The sequence below is a fragment of the Ascaphus truei genome, chromosome 7 (genome assembly GCF_040206685.1).
Source record: "Ascaphus truei isolate aAscTru1 chromosome 7, aAscTru1.hap1, whole genome shotgun sequence".
NCBI classification, from domain to species: domain Eukaryota; kingdom Metazoa; phylum Chordata; class Amphibia; order Anura; family Ascaphidae; genus Ascaphus; species Ascaphus truei.
This window is the reverse complement of record NC_134489.1, coordinates 44622231-44644553: the sequence shown is the minus strand read 5'-3', so window position 1 is coordinate 44644553 and position 22323 is coordinate 44622231. Positions and strand designations below refer to the sequence as shown.

Below are 22323 nucleotides of genomic sequence, written 5' to 3'. Positions count from 1 at the left end.
TTATTGTAACCATTTTTTTTTATAACTCTGTGCCCAGGACATACTTGAAAACGAGAGGTATCTCTCAATGTATTACTTCCTGGTAAAACATTTTTATAAATAAATATATAAAATATAAAATGAGGTTGAAACCATCAAGTTCAACCTATGATAAATTTAGACAACAGATACTATATCCTTTATCCGTACTTACGTATTGATCCAGAGGAAGACAAACAAAAACCCCATTGTTATATCATCCAGTGATATCTCATAAGGGGAAAAATAAATTCCTTCCTGACTCCAAGAATTGGCAGTCGGATTAATCCCTGGATCAGCATACTTATTTGGTATATCCCTGTATACCTTTCCTTTCTAAAAAGATGTCCAACCTTTTTTTGAACATATCTATTGTATCTGCCATCACAGTCTCCATGGGTAATGAATCCCACACTGTAACTGCCCTTACTTAAAAGAACCCTTTCCTTTGTTGCTGGTGAAATCTCCTTTGCTCCAACCTAAAGGGATGCTCCTGAGTCCTTTGTACTGCGCTTGGGATGAATAGTTGTTTTGAAAGCTCCCTGTACTGTCCCCGATTATATTTGTATATAGTTATCATATCCCCTCTTAGACGCCTCTTTTCTAATGTAAATAAATCTAATTTAGCTAGCCTCTCCTCATAAGTTACATTGTCCACCCCCTTTATTAATTTGGTGGCTCTTCTCTGCATCTCTAATTCCATAATGTATTTTCTAAGGAGTGGTGTCCAAAATGGTACTCCATATTCAAGGTGTGGTCTTACTAATGCGTTGTAAAGGGGCATAATTATGTTTACTTCCCTTTCATCCATTGACCGTTTAATGTAAGATAAGATCTTGTTTGCCTTTGCAGCTACAGCCTGACTTTGGGCACTATTGCTAAGCCTGCTGTCTACATGCACTCCTAAATCCTTCTCCATCAATGATTCTCCTAATTTATCCCCATTTAATTTGTAAATGGCCTGTTTATTTTTGTTTCCAAATGCATAACCTTACATTTATCTGTATTAAACCTCATCTGCCATTTACCTGCCCAAGTTTCCAGTCTTTCCAAGTCCTTCTGGAGAGAAATTACATCCTACTCTGATTCTACTACATTACACAATTTAGTATCATCAGCAAAGATGGAGACTGCTCTCGATGCCAACCTCAAGGTCATTAATAAACAAGTTAAAAAACAAGGTTATTATTAGTATCATTATTATTATTATTATTATTATACAACAAGGTTATTATTCGTATTATTATTATTATTATTATTATTATTTCACAAGGTTATTATTATTATCATCAGTATTATTATTATTATACAAGGTTATTATTAGTATTATTATGCCACAAGGAATATTATTAGTATTATTGTTAAATCACAAGGTTATTATTAGTATTATTATTAATATTATTATAATCATAAGGTTATACGTGTTATTATTATAATATTATTGTATCATAAGGTTATTATTATTATACCACAAGGTTAGTATTAGTACAGCTCAACCCTGTTATAGCGAGATCTGCTACAACATGGATCCGTTTATAACGCAGTCTGAGTGTGGCTCCTGATTAAAAAACATCTCTAAGTTTTTTTTGTTTTTTTTTAATAACATTCAATGCTTTATTGCTAACGGACACACACACATATACACACACACCCACTACCCCCTACACCATGTGGGAATTGAACCCCTGGTACTTCATATGCTAGTGCAATTCTCTAGCTGCTACACCACAGGGTTGGTGTGATGAATCTGACTCTATAAACAGACTTAACATCTACTGCACTGTGCAATCCATCATGGTGATGGACTTAGAGCTCTGAGAATCCAGCAGAGCGATAGTTAATTGCAGCCACTCAATTAACTAGTCTCCACCTGGACTAATGAGAGCTCTGTAAAAAGCCTCGTGTGAGACACAGGAGAGAAATTTCCTTAGCTCACATTGGGGCTGACAGAAGGAGAGCAGATGAGCACAAAGGCTGTGCTGAGATCAAGACACCCAGATACCTATATTTCCTGGACACAGAAGACCCAGGGACCTGACAGAGACTAACATGGAGGGGCCATCTGCTTACGGTACCTCCTGAGACTTTGGGGTGGTAGGCTGGTAATGGGAATATCCCTCCAGTCCTGCAGATAGGGTCTGGGGAAGTAAGTGAGCCCTTACACAGGGATAGGGGTTTGCTATTTTGTTGTTTTTGTATGTTTTGCCTGGATAAAGGAACAGGCTCAATAAAGCCAAGATATAATTGCACCAAATCGGTCTCCATTATATGTATCTCTGCACACATCTCCTACATATGGTGTCAGAAGTTGGGATGCGAGGTGGACTTGAAGTTCAAAGGGCCCTGGAAACTGCCTGTGAAATTTGTTGTGCTTTTCCCTGCACACAGTTCCTGCAAACAGCCTGAGCAACAAAACAAAGAATCACGTGCAGAAGTGACCAGATTTAAAGGACTACACATCCAGGCAGGAAAGCTACAACTGCACTGGAGAAAGCCCCAACACCACCCTTTGACAGGGAGGACTGTGACAGACGGTGACCCACACAAGGGACAGATGCTATGACCAGAGTCAACCACACCACTTGTGAAATAAAAGAAGAAGAAAAAAACATGGGATTTTAAAATGGCTGCCCAGCTGAAGTCAAATACAGACTCTGCAAGAATGGGGAACAAAATGTGTTCCTGGTGTAAAGAGCCCAGCCACACGGAGCAGTGTCCCTTCAGGCCTTATTCTGATGAGGAGGAGGATGCCTATGTGGCCCCAAAAAAAGGCAACAGCCAGAGGACTATTTTGTTCAACGTGCCAAGGAACTGCAGCAGCAAGCAACGCACTATGGTCACAAGGAAGATACAGAAGTTTTTGTTAACAAGTGCACATCCAGTATCATTGATGAGAGAATGTGTACACAGTACTGCTGATGTTTCAGAACCTACCAAAGTAAAGAAGAAAAAGAAAAGCGGTTCTTCACTTACCATGGAAGAAACAGGCACGTCCACAGATCCCGCTGAGAAAAAGGGTGTCCGAGATGCCCTGCTGCCTAGAGAAAATGGAGGATTCGTCATGTGGATGACAGAATATCCAGAGGGCCCAAGACAGAAGTCGTGTACCCCAAAGAAGTGTCTGTCCAGTGCCAGCAGTGAGGAACCCTCAACCAACCATACCAGGGAAGCGGAGCCGGAACCAGTGAGTGACGATCCCATGACCAGCCCTGAAGATGCACTGCAAGCTGCCAGGCATAACTGTGATCTGCTCTGCAAAGAATTGAAAATGGAAAGAGAAAATAACGCTGAGCTATAGAAGACTGTGCTCGCAATTTACTCTGCGGCCAAGACCGAATTGGAGGATCTAAGGACGGATCTAGATACTACAAACACTACTATTACCACCATGGATGAAAAGCAGAGCAAGTCTGACAAAATGATTGCTAACTTGAAACAGAAATATGAGGATGCACTGAAAGATTACAGTCTTTCAGCAATAGGTTCGCAATTGACATACAGAGGTGGAAGTCTCTCGGAATGAGGTTCACACTCTCTGCATAGAACTGAATGCCTCACACCAGGAGGTCAACAGTATCTGGACAGAGGTGGACATATCTCAGAATGAGTTTCATACTCTCCGCATAGAGCTGGATGCCTCCTACCAGGAGATCAGCAATCACCGTACAGAACTGGAAGTCTCTAAACAGGAATTTCACAGTCTCGACGAGGAGCTGGACATCTCTTAAAAAGCTACCTACAGCCTAAGTATGGATCTTAAAGTCTCTCAGAAGGAGCTTCACACAATCAACCTACAGATAGAAGTCTCACGCCATGAGAAGTGCGTAAATGGAAGGAGGACAAGGAGGCCCTGAATATTACAATCTGTAAAAAGAGAAAATACGAGGCTGAAAGAAGAAAATTCGGATTTGACTGAACACGTCAATGAAAAGAATAAAAAGCTTAATGAGATAGGAAAAAAATGATGAAACTATTTGAATATGAAAAGTTAGAAGCATTGGAGCAACGCACACAAGCAGAGCACCTACTGCAGAACCAACTGCAAGGTCTGCATACACACCTCCAGAATGCAGAAGAGAAGCAGCAAACTCTGCAGGAAGAAATCTGCAGACTGCTAAAGAAATACAAGTGCTGCAGGAACGTCTGATTACCCAGTGTGTCCCCGCAAAGCAGCATGAGAAACTGAAGGCTACCCTGAGCATTACCAGAGCATCTCGAGGCCAAGTTTAGAGGCCAGGTGACTCTATATGAGAGGGAGCACGAGAAGGTCCAGAAACTAGAGCAAGAGATGGAGAAGCAGAGCGGCTGCTCCATCCCCGAAAGTCAGTACGCCCAGGAGAAAGAGGCATGGAAATCGTAGTGACGACCCTGGTGATATCTGCAGAGCTCCAAAATATGAAGCTACATGGAAGCAAGCTCAGGGAAAGCACGGTGAAGAGATGGAGTCCCTGGTGGAGGCGCTGTCACCAGACGGATAAGGTACACCCCAGGCCCCCACCAGCGGGGGTTCAAGCCTCCTGTGAGCCACAGGTAAAGCACCACACACTCAGTAGCCGCTAAATCTCACGTAGGGTGGGGGAAACTGCGCTACATTTGGAGGCGCTTCTGAGAGTCAGACCTGGGGTGCCGGAATCAGCAGTTAAATTAGTAAACCAACCATAACTCCATGTTTACGCCCTCTCAGCAACAGGTCCACGACTGGGCCTTAGAGCTCCGGGAACCTCTGCATCACGTGGTCGCAGTGGGAGGAGTCCCCGCCCTCACGTCAATGTTTACTGTCTGCGACTAAGTGAGAAAATCTCCTGGTCTGAGCGATGCCAAGAACATCGGTAGAAAATATGACACCGCTTATCGGTGGAGTTTTGTACTACTGGCCACCGGGGAAGAAATATGCATAGAAAATGCCCCACAGGCCCTAAATTAATCAGAGGCTCTGCCCGAGGGTTACACCCTCATATACCCCGGACTATCACCTCCCATGGTGCTTCCACCTCGGGACTCTCCTCAGAGGTCCACCATCATGCTCAAGTGTCCACCTCCTCCTACACCCCTGGGGGATGGAGGACTAAAGCCCTGGTCGCAACACACATCACGGCCAACTTACCCATACCCAGGGTAACATTCACCTCCAACATTATACGAGAGACACCTACTGCTAGCGGGTACATGAGTAGCCCCGTGCAAGTTCCTAGTCAGAGCCCAGTCTATTACAGTCACCTGTCTCTGGGAACTTCCAACCTGGGAGTAACTCTACCCCAATTGGTAGAAGCTCTAACCCTGTCCTCCCAATCCCAGAATTATAGGAAGCTCAAGACGTTCTCCGGGATAATGCCCATCCCAGAGGGAGAAGAAGGGATCGATTCATGGAAGGAACACACTCTTAAGGTACTGGGTGAATGGTCCTGCACCGAGGCGGTGAAGTGGCAACGAATAATGGAGAGCCTCCGACCGCCAGCCTTACTATGGTAAGCATGCATCGGGATCAGGACACGACATCTCAGCCCAGAGGATCGTGGACCTAATGATGCGTGTCTACGGTATCAAAGAAGACGAGAGTGAACTGTGGTCCACGTACTATAGTCTCAGACAGAAGGAAGGGGAAGATCTGTCCACCTCCATGCAGCAGATACAGTTGGTCCTTTGGAAGCTGCGTAGCCATGATATCCTCCCAGCACACGCCGTGGATGATTATATACCTATTAGTGTGTATAGTACAGTATATGTATGTGTGTGTGGGGGTGTAATATTCATGCATGTGCTGTATGTTAATGCTTATACAGTATATACCTATAGCGTGTATACACTATATGTATGTGTGTGTGTGGGGGTGTAATATTCATGTATGAGCTGTATGTTAATGCTTATATAGTATATACATATTATTAGTGTGTATAGTACGGTATATGTGTGTGTGTGTGGGGGTGTAATATTCATGCATGTGTTGTATGTTAATGCTTATACAGTATATACCTATTAGTGTGTATAGTACAGTATGTGTTTGTGGGTGTAATATTCATGCATGTGTTGTGGTTCTCTAAATATTTTGGACAAATACATTTTTTATAAAATGGCTCTTCTTCCTTGACAGGATGCAGACCCCCGTTATATGCAGACCCCTGTTATATGCAGACCCATTTTAACTCTATGCCCAGGACATACTTGAAAACGAGAGGTAACTCTCAATGTATTACTTCCTGGTAACACATTTTATAAATAAATAAAATAAATATACAGACAGATGTGTCACATTCTCATTATTTCTCCAATATTCTGTTCCCTTCAGCTTTAGAAAGTGTGAAGTTGGATACACGTGTCACACTCGCAGATCTGTATCACAAGGAAGGGACGTAATGCAGAAGAGGTTTCATGTGACACTGCAAAGAGAACAGATCCTGAGAATGATAAACACACCTCAAAAGTGCTTCAGTCATTAAAGGGTGGGGCGAGAAACACTGGCTGTTTCATTAACTCCCAAACCCCCCCTCCACCTTCCCCCCGCCGGGTCCACAGCTAGTCCCAGAGCCACTGCATTCGGTCACTAAATCTGTTTGGTGATTGACTAGTGACAGGAGCCCACTGGACCGGATCTGACAGATCCCAAGCAGATATACTCTGAGCAAAGGGGATGTTGTCCATTAACATGCCAAGCAGATGCCAGCCTTAAATGGGCACTTGTGCCAACTGCGTCAGTGGCACAGAAGGAACAGCAACACATTGGTGAGAGTGTATGACATTGTGTGACTGTCACCCAGCATCTGTTTCTATCCCATCTGTCTGCGTCAGATCCAGGCGCTGATCATCCGGTTACAGATCACACTGTTTGCTGACACATTTCTGCCTATTATTCCGTGATAACAATAAAACCTCTCTTTCATTAAGAAGTGAAGAGTTAATGTCTTCTACTCTATATTCTATAGGAATACTCCCAACAACGTGTTCTACTGAGAGAACCCCATGTTTTGGGAAAGAACCCCATGCCGAGTCTCAGGGGGCAGAACCCCATGCCCGAGTCCCAGGGGGCAGAACCCCATGCCCGAGTCCCAGGGGGCAGAACCCCATGCTGAGTCTCAGGGGGCAGAACCCCATGCCCGAGTATCGGGAGAGAACGCCATGCCCAAGTTTCAGGATAGTAACCAATGCCCGAGTCTTGGGAGAGAACCCCATGCCCGTGTCTCGGGAGAGAACCCCACTGTCATGATAAAGTCATGAGAAATTAGGAATTTTAATCCCTCTGCTGCTTAAGGGGTTAATGAGGTACACTTGTTTTAACAAAATACAAAATACTGGGTTTGAAACAGGTCAGGACTGTTTCTTTGGTTTGCTCTGAACTTCAGAGGGACTTAATTGGGGAGGGGTCCATCCTGGATAGCCCACTCAAGGTGTCAACTGTTCTAAATAAATACTATAGACATGGTCTGGGTACAGCAGCTTCAAAGCATCCTCCAGAAGGGGTGGGCTTATGCCAGTGCCATGAGGAAAGAATGTATTTAAGTCTGGGCAAAGATTTTGAAAATCAGATCTCACCAGAGGCATGCTTGAAGCAAAGCACGTGAGTCCTCCTGTTCTGAACCAGCGCCTCTCTGGGGAAAATCCATAGCATTTTGTAAAATATAGGATTTTCTGTCTGTTTTACCCTTTTCTTTTAAGAAGCTGTTCTGCCTTGTATTGTAACTGTATGTTTTTTGGTAATACCTTTACTGTAATCTAAGCACTGTATTTTTATATATTGTAAAACATTTAATAAGTGATGCTTTGGGCTCTGAATGAACTGATTGCACGCTCAGGGGAGAGTATTAAAGTGTTCGGACACATTTGGCTACAACTGATCTTGGTGTGTTAAAGTGCATAGTTTTTTCTATAATAAACGGACCTGGGGCCCTCGCAAATATTAACTTTACATTTTATCATATGGGCATACCCCAGGTGGTGGCAGTGGGTAGATATGATTTGCAATTGAGTAAGGGGTTAATATTAACTCCTTGGTTCCTTGCGGAGGAAAAAGGTGGGTTTGGCTAGAGTAGCCGTGTGTATTAACCCTGGTTGCATATCTGTCACGTGCTCACTTGCGTGCTATTCGTGGCGGTGGTATATTGGGATGGATTGAGGGACCTTTGTGGAGGTGAAGGGTGGGGCAGCTTGCGCGTTGTGTATTAATCCTTGTCCTGTAGAGGAGATTTTGCCCATTTGACGGACCTTTGGGAGCGCTTGCAGGTGTGAGTATTAACCCTTGTCGTGTGCTAGCTGGGTGCCGTACGTGACACTGCAATGATGCGCTCACCACAAACAAGGCGTGACCACGAGGCCGAGGTGGGGATTTGATCAAACGCCAACCCACAGCCGCGAGGGTTCGTCTGGAGTGTAGATTGGTCGAGGTAGCCGGGTCGGGGTAGGAGACGTCAGGATGGTCAGTGATACTTGCCGAGGTCTGGATTGAAGAGGTCTGGATCGTTGCAGGTACTTTAGCCAGGGTCAGGAGCAGAGAGGTGCGGATCGTCGTTGGTAAACCGGGTCAGGAGCGGAGAAGTACGGAATCCAAAAAGCAAGTAAGGTCAGGCAACACAGGACAAGATCAGGCAAAGATCAGACAGGAGGCTAGGACTGTAGTGAACACAGCGCACAAACAAGAGATTATGCTCAGCCAATGTGCCAGAGGGCAGGCTGAGCATATAAAGCAAGGCAGTCCAATGAACATGCAGCATACTCACGAGTATGCCTGGCTGTGATTGGCTGGAGCGTATCAACACAGGTGTACCACTTAGGTAGAGGAGCGAGGAAGCTTGCGTGCGCAGGTGCGACACATAGCAGGTGCGCGCTGCGCGACAGTGACATCACCGCACGAGCGTAGTCTGGAGGGGGATCAGCAGGGATGGCATTTAGTGCCGAGTTTGATCCGCGCGTGCCCCTAGATGAAACGCTGGTTTTCGCCAGCCCGCGAGATGTGTTGCAGGAGGCAAACGAAGCAGGACACCCGATCGCGGGTCTGGGTAGGCTGGTAGCGCACCAGGGGGGGTGCAAATCATGGATCTTCACAGACACCCATGTTCATGTCTCGGGAGAAAACCTCATGCCCGTGTCTCAGGAGAGAATCCCATGCCCGTGTCCCGGGAGAGAACCCCATGCCCATGTCTCGGGAGAGAACCCCATGTCCGTGTTTCGGGAGAGAACCACATGTCCGTGTTTCGGGAGAGAACCCCATGTCCGTGTCTCAAAGGAGAACCCCATGCCCGTGTCTCAGGGGAGAACCCCATGCCCGTGTATCGGGAGAGAACCCCATGCCTGTTTCTTGGGAGAGAACCCCATGCCAGAGTCCTGGGAGAGAACCCCATACCCCTGTCTCAGGGAGAGAACCCCATGCCCCTGTCTCAGGGGAGAATCCCATACCCATGCCTCAGGAGAGAACCCCATGCCCGTGTCCCAGGGGAGAACACCATGCCCGTGTCTCAGGGAGAGAACCCCATCCCCATGTCTCGGAGAGAACCCCATGCCTGTGTCTTGGGAGAGAACTCCATGCCCCTGTCTCAGGGGAGAACCCCATGCCTGTGTCTCTGGAGATAACCTCATGCCCGAGTCTCAGGAGTGTACACCATGCCCGTGTCTCGGGAGAGAACCCCATGCCTGTGTCTTGGGAGAGAATCCAATGGTCGTGTCTCAGGGGAGAACCCCATGCCCGTGTCTCAGGGGAGAACCCCATCCCCGTGTCTCGGAGAGAACCCCATGCCTGTGTCTTGGGAGAGAACTCCATGCTCGTGTCTCAGGGGAGAACCCCATGCCCCTGTCTCAGGGGAGAACCACATGCCTGTGTCTCTGGAGATAACCTCATGCCCGAGTCTCAGGAGTGTACACCATGCCCGTGTCTCAGGAGAGAACCCCATGCCTGTGTCTCAGGGGAGAACCCCTTGCCTGTGTCTCAGGGGGGAGAACGCCATATCCATGTCTCAGGAGAGAACCCCATGCTCGTGTCTCAGGAGTGTACACCATGCCTGTGTCCCGGGGAAGAACCCCATGCCTGTGTCTCAGGAGAGAACCCCATACTTGTGTCTCAGGGGGGAGAGAACCCCATTCCCGTATCCCGGGAGAGAACCCCATGCCCGTATCCCGAGAGAGAACCCCATGCCTGTGTCTCGGGAGAGAACCCCATGCCTGTGTCTCAGGAGTGTACACCATGCCTGTGTCCTGGGAGAGAACCCCATGCCTGTGTCTCGGGAGAGAACCCCATGCCCGTGTCTCAGGGGGGAGAACCCCATGCCCGTGTCTCGGGAGAGAACCACATGCCCGTATCCCGGGAGAGAACCCCATGCCCGTATCCCGAGAGAGAACCCCATGCCTGTGTCTCGGGAGAGAACCCCATGCCTGTGTCTCGGGAGAGAACCCCATGCCCGTGTCTCGGGAGAGAACCACATGCCCGTATCCCGGGAGAGAACCCCATGCCTGTGTCTCAGGAGTGTACACCATGCCTGTGTCCTGGGAGAGAACCCCATGCCCGTGTCTCGGGAGAGAACCACATGCCAGTATCCCAGGAGAGAACCCCATGCCCGTATCCCGAGAGAGAACCCAATGCCTGTGTCTCGGGAGAGAACCCCATGCCCGTGTCTCGGGAGAGAACCCCATGCCTGTATCCCGGGAGAGAACCCCATGCCTGTGTCTCAGGAGTGTACACCATGCCTGTGTCCTGGGAGAGAACCCCATGCCCGTGTCTCAGGGGGGAGAACCCCATGCCCGTGTCTCGGGAGAGAACCACATGCCCGTATCCCGGGCGAGAACCCCATGCCTGTGTCTCAGGAGTGTACACCATGCCCGTGTCCTGGGAGAGAACCCCATGCCCGTGTCTCAGAGGGGAGACCCCATGCCCGTGTCTCAGAGGGGAGAACCCCAGGCTTGTGTCTCAGGAGAGAATCCCATGCTTGTGTCTCAGGGGGGAGAGAACCCCATGCTTGTGTCTCAGGGGGGAGAGAACCCCATGCCTGTGTCTCAAGATGCCCGTTTTTTTCTCCCGTTAGCTTGTTTCTCTGGGAGGAGAACAATAGATTATGTCAAATGGAAAACTTTTGGATTTCAGACGCGCCTACATTTGAAACGAGAAATGCCGCAGTGTGTAGAAAAACCATCCCATCTGTGTATAGCAGCAGAGACACAGGAGGTCACCTCACAAAAATAAAGGCACCGGAGACATTCTCTCTGTTGGCTGCTACAGACCTGGGGAAAGCGGGGACGTGTGACGTGGTTACAGGCTCATCTGCTCAGCTGCCTGAGCATGAAAACAAGCTCCTCTGAGAGAAATCAGGGGACAGACGGGAACAGGGTGTGTACAGAGACCGGGAAACAAAACATTGTGCAGAGAGGCAGGGGGAGAAAAGAGAGGCCGAGGGGGGAAAGAGAGTCAGGGGGAGGCAGAGAGATGGGGGAGGCAGAGAGGGAATAAGGGAGAGGCAGGGGGAGGCAGAGAGGCAGGGGGAGTATGGGGGAGGCAGAGAGGCAAGGAGAATAAGGGGGAGGCAGGAAGAATAAGGGGGAGGCAGAGAGACATGGGGAAAAAGGGGGAGGCAGAGAGGGAGAGGGAATAAGGGGGAGGCAGAGAGGCAGGGGGAGTAAGGGGGAGGAAAAGGCAGAGTGAGTAAGGGGGAGACAGAGAGGCAGGGGGAATAAGGGGAGGCAGAGGGAATAAGGGGAGGCAGAGAGGCAGGGGGAATAAGGGGGAGGCAGAGAGGCAGGGGGAATAATGGGGAGGCAGAGGGAGTAATGGGGAGGCAGAAAGGCAGGGGGAATAAGGGGGAGGCAGAGAGGCAGGGGGAATAAGGAGGAGGCAGGGGGAGTAAGGGGGAGGCAGAAAGGCAGGAGGAATAAGGGGGAGGCAGAGAGGTAGGGGGAATAAGGGGAGACGGGGAATAAGAGGAGGCAGGTGGAATAAGGGGGAGGCAGAGAGGCAGGGGGAATAAGGGGGAGGCAGAGAGGCAGGGGGAATAAGGGGGAGGCAGAGAGGCAGGGGGAATAATGGGGAGGCAGGGGGAATAAGGAGGAGGCAGGGGGAGTAAGGGGGAGGCAGAAAGGCAGGGGGAGTAAGGGGGAGGCAGGGGGAATAAGGGTGAGGCAGAGAGACAGGGGGAATAAGGAGGAGGCAGAGAGTCGGGGGGAATAAGGGGGAGGCAGAGAGACAGAGGGAATAAGGGGGAGGCAGGGGGAATAAGGGAGAGGCAGAGAGACAGAGGGAATACGGGGGAGGCAGAGAGACAGAGGGAATAAGGGGGAGGCAGGGAGGCAGGAGGAATAAGGGGGAGGCAGAGAAGGAATATGGGCGAATAAGGGCGAGGTAGGGGGAATAAGGGCGAGGCAGGGGGAATAAGGTGGAGGTAGTCTGTGACTCTGTTTCTCTGTGGCAGGGTGACTGTGGCAGTGTGACTGTGTGGCGGTGTGACTGTGTGGCGGTTTGACGAGGTGGCGGTGTGACTGTGTGACGGGGTAGCAGTGTGACTCTGGCGGGGTGACTGTGTGGCAGTGTGACTTTGTGGCGGTGTGACTGTGTGGCGGTGTGACTTTGTGGCAGTGCGACGGTGTGGCGGTGTGACGGGTTGGCAGTGTGACAGTGTGGCGCGGTGACTGGGCTATCTCTGCTTTTCAGCACCGTCTGCTGTCTTTATTCTAAAGAGGCCCCAAGGAAAGGAGGAGGACGACTTACAGGAGGAGATAAGTCACTCAACAGGAGCCCGGGGGTAACCCTGGCCACATCCAACTCTCCACATAGCCCGGGAAGGTCACATTGACCCTGGCAGACCAGAAGCATGTGTGTAACTCCCAGGAGGTGTGGGAAGTACGTGGACCCGATGCATTCCCCTCCTCATTCTCCCATCCCACACATATCCCTATCTCATGGCACTGCTTTGTCTGGCTTCCTGGGAAGAGAGCGGCCCACACACAGGAAATACTCAGCAATACAAACACACAGAACCAGCGCGGAAACATGAACTGTTTGACTGTCACACAAACTACATGTGGGATCATCTTATGTTGACCTGGTAACTCCTGCAGCATCTGTGCGTAATTATTCCTCCCACCGCAGAGGCAGCGGCATGGGGATGTGTGAATGTGGTCACCAGGAGAGGGGGAGGTGCACCTTGTATGTCACTGTTATATGAATGCAATGCTCGAAGGGCCTTACGGGAGGAGTGTCCTGTGCTTGTACAAGGAGTGTGCAGAGATTTCTACCCCTAATTCTAACTGACTTATGGGGGTCCAGAACCATTATCACTATCCCCCCCCTTCCCCCTCACGCCAATCTCTGTAATTATAAATATAGCAGGATAATGACCCTGTGAATTCATCACACACCTCCCCCCACACACACTTCTTCGGTCTGTGAGACCCTCGCCTTTCAGTTACACAACATCACACGTATACATGTCATTAACAGATCTAGATCACACAACCCTACCTCAATATACAAACGCACACACATGCATGCTCACATGCACACACACATGCATGCTCACATGCACACACGGACATGCACATACACACACAAATGGCACCAGAGACCAAAGGAGGCAGATTTTTGATGTGCTGGATTTGTTGGACAGACACGGATCTAGTGATAGGGGGATTGTTGGACAGACATGGATCTAGTGATAGGGGGATTGTTGGACACCTGACAAGGATCTGGTGATGGGCGGGGATTGTTGGACACCTGACAAGGATCTGGTGATGGGCGGGGATTGTTGGACACATGACATGGATCTGGTGATGGGCGGGGATTGTTGGACACATGACATGGATCTGGTGATGGGCGGGGATTGTTGGACACATGACATGGATCTGGTGATGGCCGGGGATTGTTGGACACATGACACGGATCTGGTGATGGGCGGGGATTGTTGGACACATGACACGGATCTGGTGATGGGCGGGGATTGTTGGACACATGGCACGGATATGGTGATGGGCGGGGATTGTTGGACACATGACACAGATCTGGTGATGGCCGGGGATTGTTGGACACCTGACAAGGATCTGGTGATGAGCGGGGATTGTTGGACACATGACACGGATCTGGTGATGAGCGGGGATTGTTGGACACGACACGGATCTTGTGATTGGCGGGGTTTGTTGGACACATAACACGGATCTGGTGATGGGCGGGGATTGTTGGACACATGACACGGATCTGGTGATGGGGGGATTGTTGGACACATGACACAGATCTGGTGATGGGCGGGGATTGTTGGACATGTAACACGGATCTGATGATGGGCGGGGATTGTTAGACACATGACACAGATAGGGTGATGGGCGGGGATTGTTGGACACATGACATGGATCGGATGATGGGCAAGGATTGTTGGACACATGACATGATCTGGTGATGGGCGGGGATTGTTGGACACATGACACGGATCTGGTGATGAGCGGGGATTGTTGGACACATGACACGGATCTGGTGATGGCCGGGGATTGTTGGACACGTGACACGGATCTAGTGATGGGCAGGGATTGTTGGACACATGACACGGATCTGGTGATGAGCGGGGATTGTTGGACACGACACGGATCTTGTGATGGGCGGGGTTTGTTGGACACGTAACACGGATCTGGTGACGGGCGGGGATTGTTGGACACATGACATGTATCTGGTGATGGGCGGGTATTTTTGGACACGTAACACGGATCTGGTGATGGGCGGGGATTATTGGATACGTAACATGGATCTGATAATGGAGGGGATTGTTGGACACAGGAACACGGATCTGTTGATGGGCAGGGATTGTTGGACACGTGACACGGTCTGGTGATGGAGGGATTGTTGGACACATGACACAGATCTGCTGATGGGCGGGGATTGTTGGACACGTGACACGGATCTGGTGATGGAGGGATTGTTGGACACATGACACGGATCTGGTGATGGGCTGGATTGTTGGACACATGACATGGAACTAGTGATGGGGGTATTGTTGGATACATGACACAGATCTGAAGATGGGCAGGGATTGTTGGACACATGACACAGATCTGGTAATGGGTGGGGATTGTTGGACACATGACACGGATCTGGTGATGGGCTGGATTGTTGGACACATGACATGGATCTGGTGATGGGCGGGGATTGTTGGACATGTAACACGGATCTGATGATGGGCGGGGATTGTTAGACACATGACACAGATAGGGTGATGGGCGGGGATTGTTGGACACATGACATGGATCGGATGATGGGCAGGGATTGTTGGACACATGACATGATCCTGTGATGGGCGGGGATTGTTGGACACATGACACGGATCTGGTGATGAGCGGGGATTGTTGGACACATGACATGGATCTGGTGATGGCCGGGGATTGTTGGACACGTGACACGGATCTAGTGATGGGCAGGGATTGTTGGACACATGACACGGATCTGGTGATGAGCGGGGATTGTTGGACACGACACGGATCTTGTGATGGGCGGGGTTTGTTGGACACGTAACACGGATCTGGTGACGGGCGGGGATTGTTGGACACATGACATGTATCTGGTGATGGGCGGGTATTTTTGGACACGTAACACGGATCTGGTGATGGGCGGGGATTATTGGATACGTAACATGGATCTGATAATGGAGGGGATTGTTGGACACAGGAACACGGATCTGTTGATGGGCAGGAATTGTTGGACACGTGACACGGTCTGGTGATGGAGGGATTGTTGGACACATGACACAGATCTGCTGATGGGCGGGGATTGTTGGACACGTGACACGGATCTGGTGATGGAGGGATTGTTGGACACATGACACGGATCTGGTGATGGGCTGGATTGTTGGACACATGACATGGAACTAGTGATGGGGGTATTGTTGGATACATGACACAGATCTGAAGATGGGCAGGGATTGTTGGACACATGACACAGATCTGGTAATGGGTGGGGATTGTTGGACACATGACACGGATCTGGTGATGGGCTGGATTGTTGGACACATGACATGGATCTGGTGATGGGCGGGGATTGTTGGACATGTAACACGGATCTGATGATGGGCGGGGATTGTTAGACACATGACACAGATAGGGTGATGGGCGGGGATTGTTGGACACATGACATGATCTGGTGATGAGCGGGGATTGTTGGACACATGACATGGATCGGATGATGGGCAGGGACTGTTGGACACATGACATGATCCTGTGATGGGCGGGGATTGTTGGACACATGACACGGATCTGGTGATGAGCGGGGATTGTTGGACACATGACATGGATCTGGTGATGGCCGGGGATTGTTGGACACGTGACACGGATCTAGTGATGGGCAGGGATTGTTGGACACATGACACGGATCTGGTGATGAGCGGGGATTGTTGGACACGACATGGATCTTGTGATGGGCGGGGTTTGTTGGACACGTAACACGGATCTGGTGACGGGCGGGGATTGTTGGACACATGACATGTATCTGGTGATGGGCGGGTATTTTTGGACACGTAACACGGATCTGGTGATGGGCGGGGATTATTGGATACGTAACATGGATCTGATAATGGAGGGGATTGTTGGACACAGGAACACGGATCTGTTGATGGGCAGGGATTGTTGGACACGTGACACGGTCTGGTGATGGAGGGATTGTTGGACACATGACACAGATCTGCTGATGGGCGGGGATTGTTGGACACGTGACACGGATCTGGTGATGGAGGGATTGTTGGACACATGACACGGATCTGGTGATGGGCTGGATTGTTGGACACATGACACGGATCTGGTGATGGGCTGGATTGTTGGACACATGACATGGAACTAGTGATGGGGGTATTGTTGGATACATGACACAGATCTGAAGATGGGCAGGGATTGTTGGACACATGACACAGATCTGGTAATGGGTGGGGATTGTTGGACACATGACACGGATCTGGTGATGGGCTGGATTGTTGGACACATGACATGGATCTGGTGATGGGCGGGGATTGTTGGACACATGACACGGATCTGGTGATGGGGATTGTTGGACACATGACACGGATCTGGTGATGGACGGGGATTGTTGGACACATGACATGGATCTGGTGATGGGCGGAGATTGCTGGACACATGACACGGATCTGGTGATGGGTGGGGATTGTTGGACACATGACACGGATCTGGTGATGGGCGGAGATTGTTGGACACATGACATGGATCTGGTGACGGGCAGGGATTGTTGAACACCTGACAAGGATCTGGTGATGGGCGGGGATTGTTGGACACATGACACGGATCTGGTGATGGGCGGGCATTGTTGGACACATAACACGGATTTGGTGATGGGCGGGGACTGTCCAAAAACACATCAAATACGTGGTAATAACGTGGTACCCAGTCCTGGGTGCTTACAAATCACAGCTCCCTAATGATTCAGAACTTACATGGTGCTGTCTGTGTACAAGCCTGTGTGATGTGTGGAAGGAATTAGCTGCTTTAAAGACGCAACAGACATTTATGTATCTATATTATAAATAATGAATGCAGAGGAATGATTCCCTACCTAATATATCCTGTAATATATCCTGTAATATATCCTGTAATATATCCTGTAAGAAACACACACAAGTGATGTTAGAGGCCCTGTGTGCAGTATTCTGTTTGCTGAGGCTCTCTGATCTCTGCATGTATTTTTCATGATTTCCCAGTGCATATAATCAGCTAATAAAATCAAAGTCCTTCTGCCCATAAAAAAGCCCCGGGAAGTTTCTGAAGACTGATGCAAGGCACCCTGAATAACCTATTACTCAGCTTCCGCTTGGAAAGGGAGATACACAATAACTATTGTATATAATACAGTCTATCCCTTATATCAGAACGGACCTGTTTTGCATCTCTACAGAAGCTGGGGTTCATGCTGTCATGTTGTCTGGTGACCCAGGCGTGCCTAATTGCGTTTATTTTGGGGTGCATTTAGAAAAGATACTGCCCTAATACCTGGCCAGGGAGTGCTGCACATGTTGTAACCCTTTCACTGCTGTAAGGCCTTACAGTGCATTGCTCAGAACCATTCTCCTCCAGCTGCTCCAATCAGCCCAGATACAATTTGACCTTCGGATCTTGTTATCCTGAGACCAAGGGCACCTCGCTGTCCTCCATCAGACACACTGAGGGCAGCTTTTAAGGACTCGCGTGCTGGACAGGGTCACTTATTAGAGCGGGCTAATTTTAGGGTGACGTTTGTGAGGAGTAAGGTAGGCAGGTTATGGGAGGGGGGCTTTGCTGCATCTAGGACCAATTTATGAATTATTATCAATCTATCATACAACCTTCCCCAGTCAGGGTCTGCTCGTGAAGACCCTCAGAGACAAGCATGGGATGTGCAGTTACTAGGTATCCATTCTCCTGTAATGTGCAGTAAATAGGTACCCTACCCCCCCCCCCCCCCCCCCTCTGCATTATTAGCCATTCTCCCTCTGCTCTGTGTGTCTTACAGCAAGGTATTCTTTTTCTATGTGTGCTGTGTTGTATGTTATATATAAACAGCCTTCCACCAGGTCTGCTCTGTGTGGTGTATGTAACATGTAACCTTCCCATAACTGCTCTGTGTGTTGTATGTAACATGTACCCTTCCCCTGTCTGCTCTGTGTGTTGTATGTTATATATTACCAGCCTTCCACCATGTCTGCTCTGTGTGGTATATGTAACATGTAACCTTCCCATAACTGCTCTGTGTTGTATGTAACATGTACCCTTCACCTGTCTGCTCTGTGTGTTGTATGTAACATGTAACCTTCCCCTGTCTGCTCTGTGTGTTATATGTAACATGTACCCTTCCCGTCTGCTCTGTGTAGTGTATGTAACATGTACCCTTCCCCTGTCTGCTCTGTGTGTTGTATGTAACATGTACCCTTCCCCTGTCTGCTCTGTGTGTTGTATGTAACATGTACCCTTCCCGTCTGCTCTGTGTAGTGTATGTAACATGTACCCTTCCCCTGTCTGCTCTGTGTGTTATATGTAACATGTACCCTTCCCGTCTGCTCTGTGTGGTGTATGTAACGAGTACCCTTCCCCTGTCTGCTCTGTGTGGTGTATGTAACATGTACCCTTCCCGTCTGCTCTGTGTGGTGTATGTAACGAGTACCCTTCCCGTCTGCTCTGTGTGGTGTATGTAACGAGTACCCTTCCCCTGTCTGCTCTGTGTGTTGTATTTAACCTGTATATTTCCCTTCTCTCTTCCACAAACACAACTGGTTCAGCACCATAGACAGCAGCAGCAGCAGCAGTATCATCCCTCACCCTCATATTATACTGTAGATATCCATCTCTATCATATCCCTCACCCTCACATTTATTTGTATTCATATATAAATATGAGGGTGGGGGTGAGGGATGATATATATATATATATATATATATATATATATATATATATATGTGTGTGTCTGTGTATATAGAGCCGGTAGGATTACAGCCCAATACACTGAGAGAGCTGAGGCCCAGCCCTGGCACTGAGAGAGTTGAGGCTCAGCCCTGGCACAGAGTTGAGGCCCAGCCCTGGCACTGAGAGAGTTGAGGCTCAGCCCTGGCACTGAGGTGAGGCTCAGCCCTGGCACTGAGGTAAGGCCCAGCCCTGGCACAGACTTGAGGCCCAGCCCTGGCACAGAGGTGAGGCCCAGCCCTGGCACAGAGGTGAGGCCCAGCCCTGGCACAGAGGTGAGGCTCAGCCCTGGCACTGAGGTAAGGCCCAGCATTGGCACAGACTTGAGGCCCAGCCCTGGCACAGAGGTGAGGCCCAGCCCTGGCACAGAGGTGAGGCCCAGCCCTGGCACAGAGGTGAGGCCCAGCCCTGGCACAGACTTGAGGCCCAGCCCTGGCACAGAGGTGAGGCTCAGCCCTGGCACTGAGGTGAGGCCCAGCCCTGGCACAGAGGTGAGGCCCAGCCCTGGCACTGAGGTGAGGCCCAGCCCTGGCACAGAGGTGAGGCCCAGCCCTGGCACTGAGAGAGTTGAGGCTCAGCCCTGGCACAGAGGTGAGGCCCAGCCCTGGCACAGAGTTGAGGTCCAGCCCTGGCACAGAGGTGAGGCCCAGCCCTGGCACAGAGGTGAGACCCAGCCCTGGCACAGAGGTGAGGCCCAGCCCTGGCACAGAGGTGAGGCCCAGCCCTGGCACAGAGGTGAGGCCGAGCCCTGGCACAGAGGTGAGGCCCAGCCCTGGCACAGAGGTGAGGCCCAGCCCTGGCACAGATGTGAGGCCCAGCCCTGGCACAGAGGTGAGGCCCAGCCCTGGCACAGAGGTGAGGCCGAGCCCTGGCACAGAGGTGAGGCTCAGCCCTGGCACAGAGGTGAGGCCCAGCCCTGGCACAGAGGTGAGGCTCAGCCCTGGCACAGAGGTGAGGCTCAGCCCTGGCACAGAGGTGAGGCCCAGCCCTGGCACAGAGGTGAGGCCCAGCCCTGGCACAGAGGTGAGGCTCAGCCCTGGCATAGAGGTGAGGCCCAGCCCGGGCACAGAGGTGAGGCTCAGCCCTGGCACAGAGGTGAGGCTCAGCCCTGGCACAGAGGTGAGGCTCAGCCCTGGCACAGAGGTGAGGCTCAGCCCTGGCACAGAGGTGAGGCTCAGCCCTGGCACAGAGGTGAGGCCCAGCCCGGGCACAGACTTGAGGCTGAGCCCTGGCACAGAGGTGAGGCCGAGCCCTGGCACAGAGGTGAGGCCGAGCCCTGGCACAGAGGTGAGGCTCAGCCCTGGCACAGAGGTGAGGCCCTGCCCGGGCACAGACTTGAGGCCCAGCCCTGGCACAGAGTTGAGGCCCAGCCCTGGCACAGAGGTGAGGCCGAGCCCTGGCACAGAGGTGAGGCCGAGCCCTGGCACAGAGGTGAGACCCAGCCCTGGCACTGAGAGAGTTGAGGCCCAGCCCTGGCACAGAGATGAGACCCAGCCCTGGCACTGAGAGAGTTGAGGCCCAGCCCGGGCACAGAGGTGAGGCCGAGCCCTGGCACAGAGGTGAGGCCGAGCCCTGGCACAGAGGTGAGACCCAGCCCTGGCACTGAGAGAGTTGAGGCCCAGCCCTGGCACAGAGATGAGACCCAGCCCTGGCACTGAGAGAGTTGAGGCTCAGCCCTGGCACAGAGGTGAGGCCGAGCCCTGGCACTGAGAGACTTGAGGCTCAGCCCTGGTGTATTCTTTGCATTACTCTCTTTGTATTTGGGGCCGGGCGCCCCTCTGCCAGTTTAGAAAGAATTTGCATGGAATTAATTATCCATCTTCTCATGATGTGTAGAAGTGTCCAGATGTGACCCCCCCTCCCTCCCCTCCACACACACCTATGGGGATTCTCCATGTTATTATATCCCAGCAGTATTGTGTAATGTGTTCCAGATACTGTATATGTTATATAGGACCGCAATATGATGTGTGTGTCCTAGTGCCCCCCCCCCCCCGTTTCCCCTCTCCCCTGGTGTGTGTCCCCATGTGTCCCCTCTCCCCCTGGTGTCCCCACCATGTGTCCCCCTCTCCCCTGGTGTCCCCACTGTGTGTCCCCTCTCCCTGGTGTGTGTCCCCATGTGTCCCCTCTCCCCTGGTGTGTCCCTTTTGTGTTCCTCTCCCCTGGTGTCCCCCGTGTGTCCCCTCTCCCCTGGTGTCACCACTGTGTTTCCCCTCTCCCCTGGTGTCCCCATGTGTCCCCTCTCCCCTGGTGCCCCCCTCTCCCCTGGTGTCCCCATGTGTCCCCCTCTCCCTGGTGCCCCCTCTCCCCTGGTGTCCCCACTGTGTGTCCCCTCTCCCCTGGTGCCCCCTCTCCCCTGGTGCCCCCATGTGTCCCCTCTCCCCTGGTGTCCAATCTCCCCTGGTGTCCCCACTGTGTGTCCCCTCTCTCCTGGTATGTCCCCCTTGTATCCCCCCCCCCCCCCCCCCCCCCCCCCCCCCCACTCACCTGAAGTCACTGTACGGGTGGATGATCCAGAACCCGGCGGATTGGACTCTCTGCTGCTCCATCTCAACCGCCTTGTGACTCCCGAACATCCGCAGGGAGAACTTATTAACCGCGGGCTGGAGCAGAACCCCGAACTGTCTCTGCATGAAGGAGCCGGGGGCAGAACCGGGGGCAGAACCGAGAGCACAGGGGACAGAACATGGGGCAGAACCGGGAGCAGAACCAGGAGCACCGGGGGAAGAACCGGGGACAGAACCAGGGGCAGAACCGGGAGCAGAAACAGGGGCAAAACCAGGAGCACCGGGGGAAGAACCGGGGAAAGATCCGGGGGCACCAGGGACAGAACCGGGGATAGAACCGGGGGAAGAACCGGGGACAGAACCGGGGGCACCAGGGACAAAACCAGGGGAAAAACTGGGGGCACCGGGGGACAGAACCGGGGTGCC

General features: G+C 51.2%; 1 protein-coding gene across 2 annotated transcripts in view; it reads right to left on the bottom strand.

Moving 5' to 3' along the window:
- HCN3 (hyperpolarization activated cyclic nucleotide gated potassium channel 3) overlaps window positions 1–22317 on the bottom strand; it is a 45482-nt gene extending 23165 nt beyond the window's left edge. The window contains exon 1 of one of the 2 annotated variants that reach the window (XM_075608131.1): window positions 21878–22317. In XM_075608131.1, coding sequence (XP_075464246.1) covers window positions 21878–22023 — 146 coding nt within the window. In that variant the 5' untranslated portion in view covers window positions 22024–22317. The remainder of the gene's footprint in view (window positions 1–21877) is intronic. The other variant, XM_075608130.1, reaches the window with a different exon arrangement.
- Window positions 22318–22323: the final 6 nt, after the last annotated feature.